At 37.6% G+C, this 25000-nt stretch overlaps 2 protein-coding genes across 7 annotated transcripts in view; one reads left to right on the top strand and one right to left on the bottom strand.

The window, feature by feature from the left end:
* The window catches only part of LOC115210333 (RAB11-binding protein RELCH homolog), a 313025-nt gene that overhangs the window by 41654 nt on the left and 246371 nt on the right, over positions 1 to 25000 (bottom strand). The window lies entirely within an intron of this gene.
* Positions 21728 to 25000, top strand: part of LOC115210334 — a 62494-nt gene continuing 59221 nt past the window's right edge. For 3 of the 4 annotated variants that reach the window (XR_004998923.1, XR_004998922.1, XM_036502571.1), the window contains exon 1: positions 21728 to 22599. Coding sequence is in view for 2 of the 4 variants with exons in the window: in XM_036502571.1 (XP_036358464.1) it covers positions 22593 to 22599 (7 nt within the window). In the remaining 2 variants the exon portion in view is untranslated. The remainder of the gene's footprint in view (positions 22600 to 25000) is intronic. The other variant, XM_029778869.2, reaches the window with a different exon arrangement.

Here is a 25000-nt window from a genome sequence, read left to right as displayed (position 1 = left end):
CATAATACAGAGTCCTGCTACCAGACATAGGGTCTTTCAGTAGCCACCCTCTTGACCCAGGGCAGCACTACCTCCTTCAGGCACTTGATGTAGCACTCCGTGTTGAGTCTGAGGTCATGTGGGAAGATGAATGGAGGCATAACATTGCCATAACTAGTGATCACTCCAAACACTATGATGTTGACTGGATGTTTGATTTTTATCACTCTTGGTCCATGTTTTGGGGACAATGGCAAGCCAATGGTTGTTCTGTGTGTTCACCATCTGATCCTGACAGAAATTTTTCTCGTCTAAGAAAAATCAAAGCATGTTCAGTTGGAGAGGATGCTTGAGTTTGTTCAAAAGCTTCGTAGTGCAGTCTTTCCTCTTGCTCTTGATGGCTTGGGATAAAAATTGGCCTTTTCTCATCTTGTATAAGGAACACCAAATGTCTTCACGCACTACCTGCCTGATAAGAAACTCAGACACTCTCATGTCCCTGGTGATGGACCTGATTGACTTGGAGGGATCATTGTCAATCATGGCCTGGATCTCACCAACAAATTCAGGAGTTCTTTCCTTATCAGAATGATCGGAGTGAGATTTCCAAGATGCTGTACCTTTGTAAGCACCAAAAGACTCATCCAACTCTTTCTGAATCCTCTGCACTGTCCTCAGATTAACACCAAACACTCTGAAATGTTCATATTGGAGCTTCTGGCATGAATGCCAAGCACTACAGCAAGTCACTTCGAAATTTCTGGCAGAGTGAATTGTGCCATGGTGCTGTTTTTCTCACAGATGTGCCCAACTGACCCTACTATACTGTATAGTCATCAAAATCAAAAACAAACAATGCACATGTGCAAAATTAAAAATATAAAATGGTGACACTTTACCCATTGCATCCTGTATATATGCAAAAATATACGTAGATATATGCATTTATAATACTTTATATATATATATATATATATATATATATATATATATAATATATATATATATATATATACACACATATATCTATACATAAATGTAGCTGACCAGTCGCAAATTCTCTGTCTCATCATTCTCTATCCTTTAGGATATCTTCTAAGCTTTACCCATTATTCTTGTCTTCTTGGCACTAAGGCCGTATTTTGCCCGTCTGTTCATCCTTGTTCACCGTCCTAAATCACACACCGTGTTGTTTTGCGTTGTTTTGTTTACCATACATATTTTTATTTATTATATATATATATATATATATATATGTAAGCTTTGGACACACAAAAGGTGCAGCAATGTCAGAGGTTAACAGAGAAACTAGTTTTCGTATGTGGAAGATGCACAGGTACAATAAACACTGAAAATGTGCAGAAAATAGACTCCATCAGCTGCCAGTGGGGCAAGCTAGAGGTAGTAGATAGCTTCCATTATCTAGGTGACCAAGTTAGTAGTGGAGGTGGATGCTTTGAGAGCATAGCTGTGAGAATAAAACTAGGTTGGGCAAAGTTCAGAGAGATCCTACTCCTGCTGGCAACAAAGAACCTCTCTCCCAGAGTGAAAGGCAGATTGTATGATGCCTGTGTGTGAACAGCTATGCTACATGGCAGTGAAGCATGGGCTGTCACAGCTTGAGAGAAATAAAGCCAGTATGCTTCGCTGGATGTGCAATGTCAGAATGCATGTTCGACAGAGTGTAAGCATCTTGAGAGAAAAGTTAGGCATAAGAGGAATCAGATGTGGTGTGCAAGAGGGACAACTGCACTGGTATGATCATATGATGTGTATGGATGAGGACAGCTGTGTAAAGAAGTGCCAATCTCTAACAGTGGAGGGAACTTGTGGCAGAGGTAAACTCAGGAAAACATAGGACAAAGTGGTGAAGGATAATCTTCACACTTTGAGCTTCACAGAGGCAATGACTAATGACTGAGGCCTTTGGCAATATGCTGTGCTTGAGAAGACTCGTCAAGTGAAATCGTAGTCATGGCCGATGCTGGTGTCACATAACTGGCACCCATGCCAGTGGCATGTAAAGAGCACCTTTCACACATCATATCTCACCTCATTTGATAAATCTCCTCACCTGTACACCAAATGGTTGCAGAGAATGCCAGGGGACTTTCAACTCTAGTAACCTCAAAGTGACCTCAATTATGTTCCTACTGAATACTCTGATTCTTTGAACAGACAAGGTAGACAATAAACAAATAGAAATACCAACCAAATCTCCTTCAAATTACGCTCCTCTGCTTTTAAAAAGCAAGCCTATTTGATCCACAAAATAGTTCAAGGGAAGAAAATAAACATAGAAAACATACACACACACTGAATGCCAGGTGGGCTGGCAGAATCATTTGCATGCCAAGCAAAATACTGAGTGGGATTTCATTTGTCTTTTTGTTCTGAACTCAAATGTTGCCTTTCATCTTTTTGGGATCAATAAAATAAGTACCAGTTGAACACTGGTGTTGATGTAATCATCAAGTCCCCTCCCTAAAAATTTCAGGTCATGTACCTATAGAAGAAAGGATTATTATTATTATTATTATTATTATTATTATTATTATTATTATTATTATTGAAGGCAGTGAGCTGTCAGAATCATTAACATGCTGAATGAAATGCTAAGTGGTACTTCACCTGTTGCAACGTTCTGAGATCAAATTCTGCCGAGGTTGACTTTGCCTCTCATCTTTACAGAGTTGATAAATTAAGTACCAGTGAAATACTGGGGTCGATGTAATTGACTAGCCCTCTCCACCAAAATTTCAGGCCTTGTGCCTATTGTAGAAAGGATTATTACCTCCACCTTAGCAAAGGTGGAGGTATTGTTTTCAGTTGTGTTTATTTGTTTGTTTGTCTGTGGACAAGATATCTCAAGAACCACAGGATGGATTCAGATGAAACTTCAGGGATGTTTGACCTCATGACTGGCACAAGCTGATTAGATTTTGGATTCAATCAAGTACCGGACAAGGATTCTGGAGAGTCAGGATTTGGTGGGTCTCTTGCTTTCCATGCAGCCCTCCTCTCCTTACCTTCTCTGGCCATATCAAATTCAGAATGTGTATAGTTCTATGCCTCAGTGAGTGATCCTGGCCAAGATGTTCCCAAGTAAACTACTCTAAGCTACACTTTTTCAAGGTTGTCTTGAGTGTGTCTTTGTATCTCTTCCTTGGTCCACCATGTGACCATAAGCCAGCAGCTAGATCACTGAAGAAGATCTGCTTAGGAATTTTGGAGTTGGACATGATACTACATATCCACTCCAAGACGTCCAAAGGCAGAGTGGTTTTTGCTATCCTTGCATTCACTAAATCATCAATATGCTAAAGACTGATTAAAAAGAGATGTCTGAATTGACAGTACCTTGGTAGATAAAGCAAGTGACAAAAGGTCTACTGCTCAGAGTAAAAGGAAACTGTATGATGCATGTGTGTGAACAGCCATGCTACATGGCAGTGAAACATGGGCTGTGATTGCTGAGGACATTCGTAAGCTTGCAAGGAATGAAGCTAGTATGCTCTGCTGGATGTGTAATGTCAGTGTGCATTCACAACAGAGTGTAAGTACCTTGAGAGAAAAGTTGGACCTAAGAAGCATCAGATGTGGTGTGCAAAAAGAGATGACTGTGCTGGTATGACCATGTGTTGCATATGGATGTGGATAGTTGTGTGAAAAAGTGTCACACCCTAGCAGTAGAGGGAACCTGTGGAAGAGGTAGACCCAGGAAGACCTGGGATGAGGTGGTGAAGTACGACCTTCTAATGTTGGGCCTCATGGAGGCAAAGACGAGTGACCAAGACCTTTAGAGATATACTGTGCTTGAGAAGAACTGGCAAAGCAAGTGAGACTGTAACCGTGGCCTATGCCAGTGCAGCATAACCAGCCCATTTAAGAGTACCCTTCAATCATTGGGCAATAAACTGCGCTTCCAATGACCTGTTGAGGCAGTACCGCCTGATTGGCACCCGTGCCAGTGGCACATAAAAAGAAAATAGGGTTATAACCACCAAAATATTGAATACAAGGTAAGACTACATTAATTCATATGTTTGTTTTCTTGTGATTTACCTTGCATTTACTTCGCATTGCATTGGCCTTACCCACGGTCCTTTATACAATATATATATACTAGCTCTAGCTTGCCTGGTTGCCAGTTGACAGAGTCTGTTTTCTGCACATTTTCAGTGTTTATTGTACCTGTGCACCTTCCACATACAAAAGTTAGTTTCCCTGTTAACCTTCCTCTGATGTTACTGTACCTTTTATGTATCCAAAGCTTACACTGGGTGCATCTTATGGTGTTTCTACCTACACCTTTTCTATAGATTGGGCAGGACCATCTACCTGAAGGAATTTGAAATTCGTCTGCCTTCCTACTTACTATGGCTTCAGTTTTTGCTATGTTAACTCTAAGGCCCTTTGATTCTAGACTTTACTTCAATACCTGCAACATCTCTAGTTCAGGTAGTGATTCAGCTACAAGAGCAAGATCATCATCATAGAGGAGCTCCCAAGGGCAGCCTGTCTTGAATTCCACTGTTATTGCCTGAAGGACTATGATGAACAAGAGGGGCTGAGCACCAATCCTTGGTGAACCCCTACTTGTACCCTGAATTCTTCACTGTACTCTTTTCCAACGCTCACCTTACTGGTAGAATCCTTTTACAAGGCTTGTACGGTTCTCACCAACCATTCGTCTATCCCTAGTTTCTGCATTGACCACCAGATAAGGGATCTGCAGTATTCTGTCAAAAGCTTTCTCCAAGTCATCAAAAGCCAAGTATAGAGGTTTATTTTTGGCTAGATATTTCTCCTGCAGTTGCCTTACCAGAAATATAGCATCAGTGGTGCTTCTGCCTGGCACAAAGCCAAACTGCATCTCATCTAAATTTTATCCCTAATTAGTTGCGCTAGGATTCTGCAACTTTCATCACCTGATCCAACAGTTTGATACCTCTGTAATTATTTCTATCTAAGGCATTACCTTTACCTTTGTAGCAGTGGACTATGGTGCTGCTACACGAGTCATTGGGTAAGACTCCTTCATGAACCATCTGATTTACGATATGGGTGATAAGACTATAACCCACACTGCCAAATATTTTAAGCATCTCAGTGCTGATTCCTGATGGGCCGGGGGCTTTCCTTGTCTTCATATCTCTAATTGCTTTATCTACCAGGGTAGTGTCAATTCGGGTAGCTGGTCCCTCGATTGGGTCAACATTTGGCAGACTCTCCTCTTCCCATTCATTCTCCACATTCAGCAGGCTTTCATAATAGCATCTTCAAGCCTCTTTCTTTGCAGACTCATTAAAAGCAAGTGCACCATCATCCATGTGGACACATTTCTCTCCTATGGCACCACAATTTTTCTCTCACACACTGTCTTGCAATCTGAAAGACTTCAGTTCTTTGGTTCTCTCAACGCTGAACATAGGCAAACTTCTTTTATGTTTTCCCTTGGCTAGATATACCTGTCTCCTAGCTTTCTTTTTGGCTACCTGATACAGTTCCCTGCTGCCCCCACCTTCCAGGTGTCTAATAGCCCTGTCCACAGTACTGTTCCCCCTCCACATTATCCTTTGTCTGGAAGGGACTTTGCACCAGCCACAGATTTGGTCTGTGGCACTCAGCAAGCTGTCTCACAGGAATTCCCAGTTGCCCTCTATGCCACAAGGTTATAGCTCCTCTTCCCGCTCATCAAGTTTCTCAATTAGGATGTCCCTAAATCTCTGTCCATAAGAAGGGTCCTTAAGCTTCCAAAGCCTTCTTTTCCAGATTGGTCTGCTTCCTTCTGGCCTGGAGTCTAAAGTCGCTAATGACTAGTCTATGCAAGAGGGTACATTCTTCACCAGGGAGGGTCTTTGTATTTAAGAGCAACCATGCATCCTACTGTCTGGTGAGAATGAAATCGATCTGGCTAGCAGTGTCACCTGATTGATAGGTTATCAGGTGACGGGCTGGCTTCCTGAAGTTAGTGTTGCAGATCAAAAGGCTATTTGCATCACAGAACTCCAGTAGCCTTGTTCCCTCTTCATTTTGGAAACCAATTCCATGGCCTCTATGAACACCATATATATATACATATATATATATATATATTCACACACACACACACTACATAGAAAAACCTTATGGACAAGTGTCTGCTAGCACAGTTTATGGCTAACCAAAGCTTTGTGAAAGAAATTTGATAGATGGAATCTATGCAGAATCCTAGTAGAACTACAATGACTGTTTTTAAATAGCAGATTTAATCTGGCCCATAGAAGTGTTTAGAAGAATTTATGGTAAGCACTAAGGCCAAATCCATGGTCTGAAAATAACTTCCTCCTTTCTCCTATTTGTTTCAGAAAATACTGAAAAAATCCTTCTGGCTAACCCATACAAAATTAAATTAACTTAAATTTTATTCCTCGCTGATCAATGTTTCAGAGTAAGACTTATTGATTTGAAGGAACCTTTAAATCAATTGTTCCCAAAGTGGGTGGTACTGCTCCTCTGGGGGCAGCGGAAAGATCAGAGAAGGAGATGGGCTGAGGAAAAGTGGGGGCAATAATAGAGTGGCCAAAAGGGAACGACTGATGTCAAAAGAACAAAATAATGGGTTCATTAGGTTAAGTTTTATTTGTGAAGTACAATTGCTTTGAATTTGATGCAAAAAGAGGTCTATGTTTACTGTGGTGAGTGGTGGGGTACTAGGAATGTGGCCAGGGTGTCAAAAGAGCAGCAACCCAAAAAAGTTTGGGAACCATTGCTTTAAATAGATCCAAAATACTCTTGAAAATAACAATCTACAGAGAAATATTGTTTATAAATTTAAATTTCTAGGCATGGTAGTGTGGTTAGAAGTTTAACTCAACATCAGGCATTTCTGACTTCATTCCAACTGTGTGGTAATTAAGCTTGGCTTATATCTTATGAGTAGAATTTGATAGACAGTAACTATTCACATGCCTCTCTCTCTCTCCTCTCTCTCTCTCTCTGTTTGTGTATGTCTTCATATGCATGTACACACACATATGCCAGTATTTGTACTTGATACAATGCAATTACTTTTAAACAAGCCAAATGCTGAGTGCAGCTGGCAACATCACCAAAGCTGAGTGCTCTAATTGCTGTAACCAACTAGAAACTTCTAGGGGCAATATCCAAGCATGGCTGCTGTCCAATGACTAAGACCAGTAAAAGAATAAAAATACAAAGCACTGTGGAATGGTAGCTAGTGAAATCAGGTGGCTTGTGTCATATTTCTCCATGATCAACTTCAATTTTACTCATCTTCATTATCATCATCATCATTTTAACATTCACCTTTCTATGCTTGTAGGGATCAGATGGAATTCACTGAGGCATATTTTCTGAGTGGATACCCTACTTGTTGCCAACTTCCACTTGTTTCTAAGCAAAGTAATATTTTCTTATGGGCTGACATGTTTTTCATGGAAGACTAAAACGATGCTTGTTTGCAACCATCACATGATGTCAAGAGAAAGGGACACACCCACCACACCTACACTTCCTAAACACAAACACACACACACACACGATGGCTTGCTTTCAGTTTCTACCAAATTCTGTCACAAGGTTTTAGTCAGTTCAAGGTTATAGTAGAAGACACCCAAAGCACCACATGGTGGGACTGTACCCAAAACCACATGGTTGGGAAGCAAGCTTCTTAACCACACAGCCTTGCCTGCACCTATGCATCCCCATGCATATATGAATGACCTTGAAAAGCACAGGTATCAACCAAGAGAGACAGCTTCACTCAAAGGTATACAGGATTTATTTCCTTTTGCAATACCATTATGCAATGTTTTAGGAATCCCCAACTCATTGCTATCTTGACTTGTTTCACACAAGCAATAATTGTCTCTTTCCTTATATCTATCAAACTAATCTCAGTAAAAATAACTGACATTATTATAGAGCTGACTATATACAATCCAGGAAATACTGCAAGCATACACACAATCACTAAAAAGAAATTTTTCTTCAAGAAATTTAGCTACAGAAAGGCAGAATAGGATTCAATTACAAGGAAGTTATAGATAAGTACACTAGAATAAACCTGTGTAATGCATAGCTATTCAGTGGAAAATTAATTTTCAAAACACAGAGGCACAAGAAAGCATATCAACATTATACACCTTGACAGAAGTTTAACCATGCAAAGAAAACTCATACTCAAAACTAAGTTATTTTGTATGAAAGAATTATTCTGGTGTAACGATTTAGTACTTACTATTGAGCCTCTGGATAAAAAGAAAAGAAACTACGACAAAGGTTTTTGGAATGAACAAAGTATCTTTAGATATCCAACAATGTATTTTCAGTCTTGAAGAACATTTATTTCTAGAGATGGAAAATATTATTAAAATATTATGCTAAAATGTATCATCATTATCATCATCATTTTAATCCCCTCTTTTCCATGCTTGCATGGGTCAGACGGAATTTGTTGAGGCAGATTTTCCTATGGCTGGATGCTCTTCTTGCTGCCAACACTCAGCAAATAAGATAACATTTCCCCATGACCAGACATGTGTTCATGAAAGGTTGGAAATGATGGACACTAATTACATGATGATGATACTCGTTTACAACTAATGTGATGTCAACGCAAAAAGACAGCAAAGCATGCACACATATATATATACATTTCCGATGGGCTTCTTTCAAGTTTCCATCTACCAAATCCAAATAAGATTACAGTAGAAGACATTTGGCCAAGGTGCCATGCAGTGGACTGAACCCAGAACCATGTGGTTGAGAAGCAAACTCCTTACTACACAACCATGTCTGCACCTGTATGTTATGCTACACACACACACACACACACAAGCATTAAAATTTTAAAATGCTCTATTTAGTATCAATTGGAAAATACACTCACATACACAACAAGGTAACAACAAATTCTACTAACTTTGTACTCATGAATCCTATCATATTCTCACATTGAAGAACCAAATTCTGAACCTAAACTCTGAACTAGTCTCTTCATGCAAGCACAAAATCTTAGAAATACTAAAACATTTCAAACCAATATATTTTTCTAACAGCTAAACATAAAAAAAAATCTTACCAAGTTCTTCCATCTGCACTATAAATTGTCCCCATAATATACATAAAAATATTTTTACAGTTTTACACTAAACATGTACTGTAAAAATTATCTAATAGTTTCCCTATATCCAACCAGAGCCCCAACAAAAGATTTTCTAATGTAAGCCCACAAACCAACATACACACATAAATATATATTTGTATGCAAACAAGTTGGAAGATCCTTTTCTTTTTTAATTCTGTTTTTAATTTTTAAATCAATGCTTAAAATTAAATTTTATTCCCATTTTTATACATGTGCATATCAACACATTTGTACATAGTCCTAAAATAATATATCATAAAATGAAAAAATGCCCACATTTGAAACAGAATTGAAGAAATATTTATAAACACATATCTTGGCCGTTGCCAGCGCCGCCTCGACTGGCTTCTGTGCTGGTGGCACATAAAAAGCACCATCCAAACGTGGCCAATGCCAGCGCCGCCTTGGCTGGCTTCCGTGCCGGTGGCACATTAAAAGCACCAACCAATCATGGCCAATGCCAGACCCCATCCCCTGGCACCTGTGCAGGTGGCACGTAAAAAGCACCCACTACACTCGCGGAATGGTTGGCGTTAGGAAGGGCATCCAGCTGTAGAAACACTGCCAGATCAGACTGGAGCCTGGTGCTGCCCCTGGCTTCCCAGACCCCGGTCGAACCATCCAACCCATGCTAGCACGGAAAACGGACGTTAAACGATGATGATGATGATGATGATGATGATAGCCCACAAAATCTGCCTCCATAAGAAACAAATGTTGGAATTTCTACATATTAATCCAATTGCTTATAGAATAATGATCCTTAGAGAGAAACATACAGACCAACAACTTTTATACCTACCAATGTCCTTCTGTGAACATCAAATCACAAGAGAAACAAATTTCTATATTAACAACATGATAGGCCAGACTAGTGACCCCCACCTTCAAGTGCAAACAAGTAAAGAAACTGACCAGTTAAAACATACCACCTACTTACATTCTTTTGTGAACCCTTAGAAAATTCCATTACAAAAAAGTTGACAAACCAGGAGTGGCTGTGTGGTAAGTAGCTTGCTTACCAACCACATGGTTCCGGGTTCAGTCCCACTGCGTGGCACCTTGGGCAAGTGTCTTCTACTATAGCCTCAGGCCGACCAAAGCCTTGTGAGTGGATTTGGTAGACGGAAACTGAAGGAAGCCTGTCGTATATATGTATATATATATATATGTATGTGTGTGTGTGTCTGTGTTTGTCCCCCTAGCATTGCTTGACAACCGATGCTGGTGTGTTTACGTCCCCGTCACTTAACGGTTCGGCAATAGAGACCGATAGAATAAGTACTGGGCTTACAAAAAGAATAAGTCCCGGGATCGAGTTGCTCGACTAAAGGCGGTGCTCCAGCATCGCCGCAGTCAAATGACTGAAACAAGTAAAAGAGTATACATGAATAAATTCTAAACAATAACATAATCTTGAATTTAATAAATAAAAATTTCTCCAAAGCACCTCTCCACCACAACCTACTCTACAACCTAACTACTATTCCAATCAAATTCACATACTCAAAGAGGATTTTAACTCAACAGAGACTACATAAAGCCAAGATTAACTTCAATGCATTGCAGTCTGATGATGGTTTAGCTGGCTGAAACTTCAAAGTCAACGTCAATGGTATTCTTATGTAAGAATAATAAATATATAAGGCGCAGGAGTGGCTGTGTGGTAAGTAGCTTGATAACCAACCACATGGTTCCGGGTTCAGTCCTACTGCGTGGCACCTTGGGCAAGTGTCTTCTGCTATAGCCCCGGGCTGACCAATGCCTTGTGAGTGGATTTGGTAGACGGAAACTGAAAGAAGCCTGTCGTATATATATATATATATATATATATATATAATATATATATATATATATATATATATATATATATATATGTGTGTGTATATGTTTGTGTGTCTTTGTTTGTCCCCCTAGCATTGCTTGACAACCGATGCTGGTGTGTTTACGTCCCCATCACTTAGCGGTTCGGCAAAAGAGACCGATAGAATAAGTACTGGGCTTACAAAGAATAAGTCTCGGGGGTCAATTTGCTCGACTAAAGGCGGTGCTCCAGCATGGCCGCAGTCAAATGACTGAAACAAGTAAAAGAGAAAAGAGTAAAGAGTATATATATCATGTGATCAACCAGACTATCAAAGGTTGTTATACATCATTGGTCATAATGCCCTTTGCATTGATTTAGCTTTTGAATGATGCCACCCTGCTGGCTAGGCAAGCAGGCTAACATTCCCCTTTGTCAGAAGACTATTCCATCACAGGGTGACACATGTACAGCTGAATGGACAGGAGCAGCATAAAATGAAGTTATTTGCTCAAGAACACAACGTGCTGTCTGGTCCTGGAATCAAACCCTTGATCTAGTGATCATGAGTGCTACACTGTAAAAAGCACCCACTACACTCACGGAGTGGTTGGCATCCAGCCGTAGAAACACTGCCAGATCAGACTGGGCCTGGTGCAGCCTTCTGGCTTTCCAGACGCCAGTTGAACCGTCCAACCCATGCTAGCATGGAAAGCGGATGTTAAATGATGATGATATGTATATATAACAGTTTAGCTAGGTGTAAAATACACCTAAGGGATATTAAATATCCCAAAAATTTACTGATTTACATTACCTATATCAATAACGTTACTTATATATATATATATATATATATATATATATATACATACATACATACATACATACAAAGCAATTTATTATCATGACAATTGTTTCATCTTTACGATGCTGCACTGCTCCCTAGTGGATGTGGAATGGTTCAATAACAGGAGATGCAATGCACAGTGCAAAGAAAACTCCTCAGGTGGCATAATATGCTTTTAAGTGCAGGGACTTACATTTCAAGGTGGATATGTTCAAATGAAGATAAAAAAATATATAGGAATGGAATCATTATGGGGTGAGGGTGTGTGTTTTTTATTTGGAGTCATGATGTTACTTGCATCCTGGAATTCCTGGAAGTTGATCCAACGATGAATGCAAAGTATCGCTGATGATGCCCAGTAGCCATAAGTGGTGAACCTCCTCCATGGGCACATGACTTACCCAGAAACAAGGTTTGGATACTGCATTTAACACATACTTTCTAAACCATAATCCTTTAACTTTAAAATCATTATATATATATATGTGTATAGCTTCTGTCTGACCACCTCCATCCAGCTGAAATTTTCCTCTTGTCAATAACTTAATTTTTGACAGTGTATTCATTTCCGTAGGAAGAAAGAATGATTTATTTGATGTTTTAGAATTTGGTAAGTTGGTTATGAAGATGGATATAGGAATATATATTCCTGTATATTCCATCCAGGCAGCCACCATGATCGACCACTAGCCACTAAAGCTGTTTTTATTCTCCCTTTTTGTTTATTTTCTCATGTTCCTTTCTGTTGAAGAGCATACGCTTGAAACATAAAAGACATTCTTACCTCCCCGAATGTTAAACTAATACACCTGTTTGTTATTTATACACCTGTCCTTCATCTTTTTTTTTTTTGTGAATTCTATCATCATCATCATCATCGTTTAGCGTCCGCTTTCCATGCTGGCATGGGTTGGACGGTGCAACTGGGGTCTGGGAAGCCAGAAGGTTGCACCAGGCCCAGTCTGATCTGGCAATGTTTCTATGGCTGGATACCCTTCCTAACACCAGCCACTCCATGAGTGTAGTGGGTGCTTTTTACGTGCCACCAGCACAGGTGCCAGACGAGGCTGGCAAACGGCCATGATCGGATGGTACTTTTTACGTGCCACCAGTACAGAGGCCAGGCGAGGCTAGCAAACGGCCACATTCGGAAACTATAAATATATATATATATATATATATATCTATTTTTTACTTCATTAGATTCCCCTTTCTCATTAATACTCCTTAAAATGAATATGAAGTATTTTAAGCAAACCTTGCATAATCATCACCATTGACTGAATACCATTTTTCTATTTTGGCATGTGTGTGAGACGAGACAGAAGTCCAGAAAATCTTGCCAATCATAATGCCGTCATCACATGTTTGAAACACCACATTCCAAAATCTAAGTTCATCATTTCATCAGCCTTATATTTCTATGAGCCAAATGCACAGCAGTTTTTTTTGTTATCAGTTTTTTCATACACCGCCCCTCCATGACTTTTTTTTATGTCTATATTAATAGTCTTCTTGTTTGAAACATTCCTGATGCTGATAAAATTTAAACACTCTCTTAGCACACTAATGTTCTGATTTTTACATAAGTTAACATTACACAGCCAACGTATCATACCTGATTCATTTCTCTCTAGTCATTGCAGATCTTACTCATTAAACGCTCCATTTCTCTCTGTCATGCTCCATTGCACACTTTACACAGAATACAATTTCCATATGCAACATGTACAATAAGCATAATCTTTTATTTAATTACATAGGCGCAGGAGTGGTTGTGTGCTAAGTAGCTTGTTTACAAACCACATGGCTCCGGGTTCAGTCCCACTGCGTGGCACCTTGGGCAAGTGTCTGCTACTATAGCCTCGGGCCAACCAAAGCCTTGTGAGTGGATTTGGTACACGGAAACTGAAAGATATACATATCGGTGCAGGCATGACTGTGTGGTAAGAAGGTTGCTTCCCAACCACATGGTTCCAGGTTCAGTCCCACTGTGTAACACCTTGGACAAATGTTTCCTACTATAGCCTCAGGCTGACCAATGCCTTGTGAGTGGATTTGGTAGACAGAAACTAAAGGCGGCGAGCTGGCAGAAACGTTAGCACACCGGGTGAAATGCTTTGTGGTATTTCATATGCCACTGCGTTCTGAGTTCAAATTATGCCAAGGTCAACTTTGCCTTTCATCCTTTCAGGAGTCAATGAATTAAGAACCAGTTACGCACTGAGGTTGATGTAATCAACTCAATCCGTTTGTCTGTCCTTGTTTGTCCCCTCTACGTTTAGCCCCTTGTGGGCAATAAAGAAATAAGAAACTAAAAGAAAACTATCACGTGTGTGCATGCATGCGTGTGTGTGTCCTCACTAATTCTTGGCAAGCAGCATTGGTGTGTTTACATCTCCATAACTTAGTGGCTCAGCAAAAGAGGCCAATAAAATAAGTACTAGGCTTAAAAGAAAACAAGGTACTGGGGTATATTCAACTAAAATTCTCCAGGGCAATGCCCCAGCATGACCACAGTAAAAGATAAGTGACATAAATTTTATGTCGAAAGTGAAGAACAAACATGGCATTGGTGCAGGTAGAGCTGTATAGAAAAAGAAGTTTCCTTCCTTACCAGATGGTCTTTGGTTCAGTCACACTGTGCCTCCTACTATAGCCACAGGCTGCTCAAAGCCTTGCGACTGGATTTGGCAGATAGAAACTGGATAGAAGCCCAGTGTGTGTGTGTGTGTGTGTTACTATCTCCTAGACTTGGCTTTGCATGATTGTTGTAAATGAGTGTCACCACTATTCAAGCAGTGCCCTTCATTTCATCATCATCATCATCATTTAGCATCCGCTTTCCATGCTAGCATGGGTTGGACGGTTCAACAGGGGTCTGTGAAGCCAGAAGGCTGCGCCAGGCCCAGTCTGATCTGGCAGTGTTTCTATGGCTGGATGCCCTTCCTAACGCCAACCACTCCGTGAGTGTAGTGGGTGCTTTTTACGTGCCACCTGCACAGGTGCCAGACGGAGCTGGCAAACGGCCACGATCGGATGGTGCTTTTTACATGCCACCGAAAAAACGTCTGGACATAGTGAAATATTACCTAGCTTGGAAGCAGGTGAGGATTGGTGACAGGAAGGGCATTTGGCTGTAGAAAATCCACTTTGACAAATTCCATCTGACCCATGCAAACATGGGGAAATGAACAAGATGATGATGATGATGATGATGATGATGATGTGGCTGATGATGATGATGTGGCTGAGGATGATGAGGATGAATAAAAAAGGAAATAAGACAATCTGTGATTCATGACTTTGCCCAAACATGCAGCATTGCACACTTTACGCATAATTCATATTATATATACAATATTTACAGTAAGTGTAATAATGTATTTAATTACACATATAAACCAAAAAGGCGCAGGAGTGGCTATGTGGTAAGTAGCTTGCTAACCAACCACATGGTTCCGGGTTCAGTCCCACTGCGTGGCATCTTGGGCAAGTGTCTTCTGCTATAGCCCCGGGCCGACCAATGCCTTGTGAGTGGATTTGGTAGACGGAAACTGAAAGAAGCCTGTCGTATATAAGTATATATATGTATGTGTGTGTTTGTGTGTCTGTGTTTGGCCCCCTAGCATTGCTTGACAACCGATGCTGGTGTGTTTACGTTCCCGTCACTTAGCGGTTCGGCAGGCAAAAAGAGACCGATAGAATAAGTACTGGGCTTACAAAGAATAAGTCCCGGGGTCGATTTGCTCGACTAAAGGCGGTGCTCCAGCATGGCCGCAGTCAAATGACTGAAACAAGTAAAAGAGTAAAAAGAGTATATAAATTCTAAGTCACAAGGGAAGGAAAATAAGCTATTCTGTCGCTCATGACTTTTCCCACACGCAAAGTAGAATAAATGAATCCAAATGCATCAGAGTTTGAAACCAGGCTTTGAATTCTCACCACTGAATGCTTACATCCACTCCAGACACTTGCTGTGAAATGAAATGAAATTTTATTTCACTAAGAATTGACAATATTCTATTTTTTTATTTCAACTCTTCTAAATAATTACTATCATGGGTAGAGAGAAATTAGGCTGCGAATAGCTGACAAATGTGTAACTGTGTACAGTTTAAGATAGCACTGATGTTTGACATAGTTACTGCATCATAAAACTGACTGAAATGCCAAAGTTATTGAGCTATCTCGAAAAATGATGATGATGAGAATAGCTACCAGAGTAGGTTACATGATTATTTCAGGGTTAGAATAATTGAGTTACGACAGGAAATTAAACCTTTGAAGAAATCAGACAAACAACTTCCCTGCTGCATCAGTCTCAGCTGATGATTATTTTTGTTGCTATTTGCTTTGAACTGATTACTATGTAAGCAGCAGTAGTAAAACGATGATTTCTCACAATCCATTGACTGCAAAGTGTAACACTAAATAAAAGAGTCGCCGTGTTGTGCATCAAGAACACACCAGTTTGATTGACCTCCATTCTTCTTCAAATTATACCCTTGGTACAGCATGGAGAGGAATTTTACTCAGTTCCACAGGCTCTTTTACTCTTTTACTCGTTTCAGTCAATTGACTACGGCCATGCTGGAGCACCGCCTTTAGTCGAGCAAATCGACCCTTCTTTGTAAGCCCAGTATTTATTCTATCGGTCTCTTTTGCTGAACCGCTAAGTGACAGGGACGTAAACACACCAGCATCGGTTGTCAAGCAATACTAGGGGGACAAACACAGACACACAAACACACACACACACACACATACACATATATATATATATATATATATATATATTATATATATATATATATATATATATATATATCATCATATATATATATATATATACGACAGGCTTCTTTCAGTTTCCATCTACCAAATCCACTCACAAGGCATTGGTCGGCCCGGGGCTATAGCAGAAGACACTTGCCCAAGATGCCACGCAGGCTAAGAAACAATCATTAGTTTTACAATGTATTTAAAATTGAATAAATCTTTATTCCTACCCTGTGGTACCTATTATACAGCTATGAGAATTAGACCATCTGAAAGTTCAATCTCTTGGCTACAGATAGAACACAGCATTGACGTATGAACCACTGACTTGACAGCCAGGTGTCTTGTACAGTTCCCAAAAGAGATAAATAGAATAAACAAGTGTACAAAATTCTATGATCACTTCCTTCACTAATCCAAAACTTCAGTAAAAGAGTAGATCTTTAATCCTTTCGTTACTGTATTTATTTTGAGATTCTCTGTGTTTCTTTCAATTACTTTAAATATATCAAAGAATTTAGTAAAATATCTTAGTTCTCATTAAGCTAGTGTTAGGAACATAAATTGCAACTAAGGTTTGATGGAAGATTTTAATTCAAAACTTATGAAAATAAGACATTTGTACTCAGAGCCAGAGCCAGTTTCAGCCGGATTGGTAACGAAAGGGTTAAAATTTCTAGAAGTTTACATTTGAAGGAAAATGCACCAGTATTATGTGCTTCAAAATAATCTTATGGCTAATATGCATTTGTTCTAGAATTCCTACAATTCATGGAGGCAAAACTGGAAGTCCTCAACTGTTATGGAATATGGTTTTGCCTAAAGATTGTTCTAGAAAGTTGAGATGTCAAATCGCTATTTCTTAAGTTTCATTTTCAGTTTTGACAACAGTAAGAAGATATCACACAGAGCAAGTAAATACAGGATTGCATTCTCTAATATGTCCTTCTTATAATAAGACAGCAACATGAGAGAGTGAGTTTAAGGAAATTTGGTTGCTATATCTAGCAGGCACAGTGATCACATGGTTCTGAAAAAAGGACAAATCAAAAGAGTGCCCTAAAATATTAGTGGAATTTTTAATGACAGGACAAATTAGATTTTGCATTCATATAATTGTTCTTACTTCATCAAAGTGTTTAGACAAAATTTAACATATAGAGAACCATCATAATTCTGTGGTAAGTTGTCTGCCCACTTTTCAATTCTCATATTGGGATATCAGGCCCATAAAGGCTCTTCTTTAGCTCAACAGAGCTGATAAACATGAAATTAGTTGATCTCTCTCTCTCTCTCTCTCTCTCTCTCTCTCTCTCTCTCTCATGATTGCAAATGTAAATGTGTCAGAGCTTGATCCAAGTTTTATGCCATCAAGTAATTAAGGAATACATCATTTTCCCGGACAGAATTTCAGTCCATCACATCTGACAATATGGAACCTATTCTTGGTGGCAAAATGAACTGAGTCACATAAAATTGACTGAACAGATGAAATACACAATGAAATTCTTGCAGTTAGTGTTGAATTCAAATGTTTTGAGCTAGTGATCCAAACCTAAACCATCAGGGCCTTATTCTTCAATAAAAGTGATTAAAGAGTGAGGCAAGTGAAAATCAAAATCAAAATCGAAATCTTTCAACATCAATGGAAATTGAGGCACGTAAGAGAACTGTCCGTATGTGGCTATTGCCAGCGCCACCGCAACTGGCCTCCGTGCCGGTGGCACGTAAAAAGCACCATCCGATTGTGGCCGTTGCCAGCCTCATCTGGCCTCCGTGCCGGTGGCACGTAAAAAGCACCATCCGATCGTGGCCGTTTGCCAGCCTCGTCAGGCACCTGTGCAGGTGGCACGTAAAAAGCACCCACTACACCCTCGGAGTAGTTGGCGTTAGGAAGGGCATCCAGCCATAGAAACTCTGCCAGATCAGACTGGGCCTGGCGCAGCCTCCTGGCTTCCCAGACCCCAGTTGAACCGTCCAACCCATGCTAGAATGGAAAACGGACGTTAAACAATGATGATGATGAGTAGTTGATATGTTGTACAGAGTAGCTACACCATAGTGATATAGACAAAGGATAAGGTTTAGCAGCTAGATTGAATGCATAAGGCATTAACAATGAAAGTTGTGCTAAAAAGTAGTTATTTGAAAATTTCCCGACTGCCATATGTTATTTCAATTCATTTTTCAAAATGATTTCTTCACTTAGGTAAAAGACCATCAAGTTGGCTATGGAGGAAATAGATTTGCTTTATGGTGGTTGTAGATTAGAAAGTTTGACCTCTGAAAGGTGTAGTGTTATCTGGGGGTAGTACAGACTAGAAACAGGCTGGAACTTGATAAACTCCAGTTGGATCACCTGAATGACCCAAAGCACCCACTGGTCCTAGGCAGTATCACTTACAATGTTTCCGTGTGCATCACAAGATGATGTAGGAAATAACTCAAGACTTCAAAGGTAAGCAACTATATCTTAATTCAAGCAATTTAAACTATAAATTTTGATATCTGAGAGAGCTGTTGCTGACAATGGAACTGTTAAATGAAGCTTAAGTAATTAAGACATTAAAAATGTCAATGTTTACTATGTATCTTAAAGCTACAGTAACACCCACCCTTAGTGGTTAGCCATATTGAGATGGCAAGTATACCTCACATTGTCGTGCAGCTACTGTTTATATCTCGTTCAGAGATTTATTATTGCTTGCAGACAGTTTTTCGAAATCAGTGACGAAAAGTTACTGGAAAAACGATAAAAGTATTTGCATTGGGATCTCCTTCCATCGAAAACCAGTGATTGTCGTACGCTGAGGACAGGTCAAAACCTAGAAACTGCAGTCCGTGTGTATCACTTAGGTTGACGAGGGAAGGGTGACCTCCTTTTGCAAATACCATAAGGGCACAGAAAGTGTGCCTAAAGCCGCTGGAGAGGATGTTCTCCTGGGGCTACAAGCTACAGTAACACCCACCCTTAGTGGTTAGCCATATTGAGATGGCAAGTATACCTCAGATTGTTGTGCAGTTACTGTGTATATCTCATTCAGAGATTTATTATTGCTATCATTTTATTGTTTAGAATAAATGCAAATGTAGAATGCATTATATTTTATTGTTTCACTTTGGCAAAGCAAGAGTAATAACCTGGTGTAGAACTCAATATACGGATGATCCAGAACACAATGTTATGTGAGTATAGAGTGGTAATAGAAAACAAAAAGATGACACTGAAAAAAATCAAATGTTACATAATGAACTGCATTAGCTTACAGCTGTTTCTGCTATAAGATGTGGTGGACTCTTAGTTGAGTACCAGGATAACATCCTATAGCTTCATCAGAGCCTTGAATATGAAGTGCACTTTACTTGAGAAAGTTACATTTTCAGAACATACAAGCCTTATGAGTGAGAAAGTTTATGTTGATGGCTATGAAAAGTTCTACGCCAAGGCAGAAAAAAGTATGCAAATATATGCATGCACTTAAGGTAGAATTAAAAGGGAGTATTAAAAAGCATGTATTATAATACTTAGTTTCAATATTCTATGTTCTAAGTCCAAATAATGCTGGTTTGACTTTAACTTTCATCCTTCTGAAACTATGAAATAAACATCAGTTAGATATTTAAATAAATACCGGTTTGAAATTAACAAAACTTGGCTCTGTGCCTAGTCGAAAGAGAAAAGACTTTAATCAAAACTAGTGAATGAAATATATCAATATAACAAAAAAATGTTGGCTTCCTTTATTAAAAAACTAGTGAACTTGATTACACAAACTGTTTCATATACTCACTTATCCCCATCCCATTTTTTTTTTATTCTTGAAGATATATATAAATAGAAATTTCATTTTAAATAACCTCTCTTTTATTTTCAAATTCAATAACTCATATAAAAAAAAATTAATCAAAGTTTGTTTTATTTTGTTTTTTAACTTTTAACCACAATATGCCTGTTTCTCATTATCTTCACAACAATGCACAAAGTTCACTGGAGGATTAAACTTTCTAGAATTGAAATAGGTTATTTTTTTAATTTTTCAAATTTTTTTTTTTCTAAATCTGCTACTCAATTATTTATAAGAGAATAAACATGAATGTTTGGTAAAAACCACACACAAAAAGAAAAAGAATAGTTATCATACTAAGAGTTATCTATAGTTGTTATTATGGGATATTAGCAGGTATAAGTGTATAAGGACTAGAACTGATACAACATAAGATATAAAATAAAAACAAAAAACAAAGACACATAAGGAGTGGAAGATAAACCCATGACATGAATGACGGCAGATGTCGTCAATGTTTTAGGTAAACTATAAAAATAGTCAATATGGAATAGGACGAGAAATACCTAGACTTAGAATAAATGTTTCCTACATAAAATTGACCTCGTTTACTCTAAAATTGGTTTTGTTATATTTTAGAATAAGGTTTAGAATAAAACTAAAAACCATATTTTTTCTAATAATGTGAAATAATATTAAAGAAAAGACATATTAAACTGGCTTCTGTTTAGGAAAGACTTCACACCCACATCAAAAAAATAAACTGCAACAATAATTCTAACCAGTCAACCAGTATTATTGTCTAAATATTGCAAGCTATTTTTTTTGATTTCGGGAAGGCTACAAAACAGATAAAAACAATTCTGAGGAAAATCCCCACAGCAGTTGGCATGAAAGTGCTGAATTGAATATTTTTATTAGCAGCAATAGCCAGGTCAACAATATGAGAGATATTTCCAGCAGTAGCTTCATTCCTAATAAGAGGCATCCACATAAAATTTCCAATCATTTTATTCTATTTTAGGAAAAATCAAAGATTTTCATATGGTTATTGTAAAACAAAGTATAAATTTCAATTCTATTTTTATCTCTGGCAGTCAAGGACTAAACATAGATAGCAAAATAGAGAAAAAAAACAATTCTTTTTTATTAAAAGTAAAATACTTAATGAGTGTGTATAGAGAAGCAAACTAGTATATTCAACAATATTTTCATAAAACTTCAACATTTCTTTAAGGTTATTTGTATTCACAATAATATAACCAACTGGTAGCTTTATCTATTAAAAATAATGATAAGTATTAAAATCAAATTTCAAAGAAAATAATAATTCATTTATTAAGAATGAGCATTTTAAGAATAACTCAATTTTCAGAATTATATAGCATGTGAAAATATCTACCCTTGTGTAGCAATCAACACACACGCAGGAGTGCAACTGTCTCCTAAGAGTATAATAATTGAAAATATGTCTTTTTAATTTTTAAATATCACGAACCCTTGGCTATAAATTTGGAAAAGGATACAGAAGAATACATTTCAAATACTTTGGAAATTCTCACAAAAACTGAATAAAACTACATTGCATAATAAAGACTGGAATAGGGATAGAAAGAGAAATTAAAAAAAAAAAAGATAGAGAGAGAGAAATAGCCATATACATGGCATAAATTATTTATTAAGCCATACCATATTTTGAAGAGTAGTAGACACAGAACCACATATAGCAATGGAGATTATGCAGAAGAAAATGCCTCCATGCACAAATACACTGATAATAAAGATAAATCCTGCAGAGAAAAATGAGACAAATATTTTTACTCAATTATATTAACAAGCATATGGAGGAACACTGGGAAGGAAAACTGCACAAGTAGTAGAAGTAAGGAGGAAGCTGACTTTTCATAGATATACTTGATTATAAGTATTGGAGAACTGGATCAATTGAAGAGAAGATTTTACGGCTGACTATAAACTCCTAACTCACTATTCACACACACAGAGTAGTAACTGTGTGTGTGTGCGTGCATGCGTGTATCTGTGTGTGCATGCCAGTGCATGTGTGTGTGTGTGTATGTATGTGTGATAGAAATAATGTTGGCTTGCCCACTTCCTTGCTTGCTTGAGCCATGTTCTGCTTTCACTCACTTCAAAGTCAAAGCAGCACTACAGTCGAGGTGCAAGTGTATCAACGTGTTGTGTAGTAGCAGCGCTATATTAGAATAGCTCCAATCATACATGGCAGGTAAGATACTTTTATATCTATTTAGCAGCAATTTTATGAGTTCTTTTTTTTTTTCTTCAGACAATAACAGTTTTATGAGTTTCCTTCCAAAAAATAAAATGTGTATATTGAGAGAGAAAAAACATAGAAGAAAAATCCCAGAGGTTTCTCCAATGAATAGAACCAAAATTAATAACAATATTGTAAAAATACAAAGATTAAAATTCAAGAAATGAGGGGAAAAGATTTCATAATATTCTCTAATAAATTCTCACAAAATAGCATAATGCAATTTCGGTTTCAAAATCAAACAATATATTCTACAGATAAAGGTGCCGAAAATGTCAGGAAATTAGTTTAATCTGAACAATGTAAACATGAAATATCATCTGAAATTTCGGAAAAATAGAAACAGAAAGAAACATTGAGATAGTTTTCAGATGCTAAGATATTCTATCTTAGCATCTGAATTCCCTAAAAAATCACCAAACATATCAAGAAATATGTGCACAATAATATAATTAGACTGAAGTTACAAGATATCCCAAATGTTTACCTGTTTCAGAGCAAGAAAAAAATTTGAATAAGACTGATTTATTACAAAGGGAGCATGAATAATATAGAATAAATAAAATTTCGCCACCAGAAAATAATTGTCACACTTCAAGTTTTATTATTTTAGACCATATGAAATAAGATGTTGATGCCTTTTATATATATATACCACACACACATGCACACACATATGTATGTATGTGAGTGTGTGTGTATGTGTGTGTATGTATATATATATATATATATACATGTACATATGTACCATCAACAGATGTATTATGAAGGCAGTCTGCTATAGTAAATGCAATAATTTGCATTACTTACTTTGTATACTAGTATGTTTTTAGAATACACAGATGTATTAAATTGTTAAATTATTAAAACCTAGCAGCATATATATATATATATTCCCATACAAGCACATGTAGATATACATAAATGCACAAATTTATGGGTAGATGTTTGTATATACATGCAAGTATGCATGTATATATTCATACAGGCACATGCAAACCCCACACACACATGCGTATGTATATATGAATGCATACATATATATACATGCATAATATACACACACAAAAATTTAAAATATATACACACACACAATTTATTATACATACACACATATGCACACACAGACACACATACATATTTAAAATAAGTGTGTTTTTTAAATAATAACAAACGTTGACAGAGGACTCAATACATGTATATTTATTGCAAGTATGTTGACAATATCTCAAAGTTTTGTTGATTATTCAAACTAAAAACTCTGTGTGTGTGTGTGTGTGTGAGTGTGTATGTGTGTGTGTGTGTGTGTGTGTACATGCATGCACACACACAAATGCATAAGTATGTGTGTACATATGTATGCATATGTACACATATACACACACTTACACATGTATTCACAGAGCATGTATACAGATACATGAGTATATATGTTTACACACATAAATATATATACATACAAGCATACGACATGAGTATGTATGAAACTTATAATAGTGAAAGCAGAGAAAGATTTTATTGTTTTGGACATATTTTACTATAACATATGTATCAGAAATTGCTTGATTATCAAACAAATACATGCGCACACACACTTATATACACTGGTGGATACACACAAAATACAACATGAGATTTTATCTCAAAGACAATTAGCACTCACAAAAATACACCAAATATACTCAATTTTTTTCTATATAAATGATAGAATAAATGAAGCCTGTAATGGCTCAAATATTGTAATTGCTGTAATGACAGGGTCTTTGTTTGCTTGTTTGTTTAGTGTAAAGAACAGGGCTACATTCATGACAATATAGTTTGTCCTTTCCTGCTTTCAAGTTCAAATCCTGCATGAGTTGAATTCTCTCTTCATTCTCCCAGGCTCAAAGTAACAGTAATATGCTGAGCCTGATCCGGTCAGCTGCACCTTTTTTTATTGAGAGATCTTGGCCTTGTAACTAGTTAAAAGAAATCTAATATTTCTGACAACATTTGTCGACTGTGAAGACATTGCTTCATTGCTTTCCAAACAAATAATTAACAGAAAAGCAAAATTGCAATCATTCCTATTCAATGTTGTTGGCTAAAACTCTTATCTGACCTTGCTTCTAATGAAATACACTTTAATTTTGGAAATAATTGCAAATTTGAAAGGGTTCATTACAGTAAATAACTTTACCCATTATCAAACCTGTTTGGAGCATGAGAAAAACTTCTTACATAAAAATATGCAGGAAGATTTCAATGTATATATATAAAAGGCAATGCTTTTTATATATAATTGGCTAAAACTAACTAAACAAAAGATTTTCAAAATGAGTACTTTTTATATCATAAAACATGAGGCAGTCAT

Source organism: Octopus sinensis, linkage group LG4, assembly GCF_006345805.1.
Source record: "Octopus sinensis linkage group LG4, ASM634580v1, whole genome shotgun sequence".
Lineage (NCBI taxonomy): Eukaryota > Metazoa > Mollusca > Cephalopoda > Octopoda > Octopodidae > Octopus > Octopus sinensis.
Note: the sequence above shows the minus strand (reverse complement) of the source record. Positions and strands in the feature narration are given on the sequence as shown.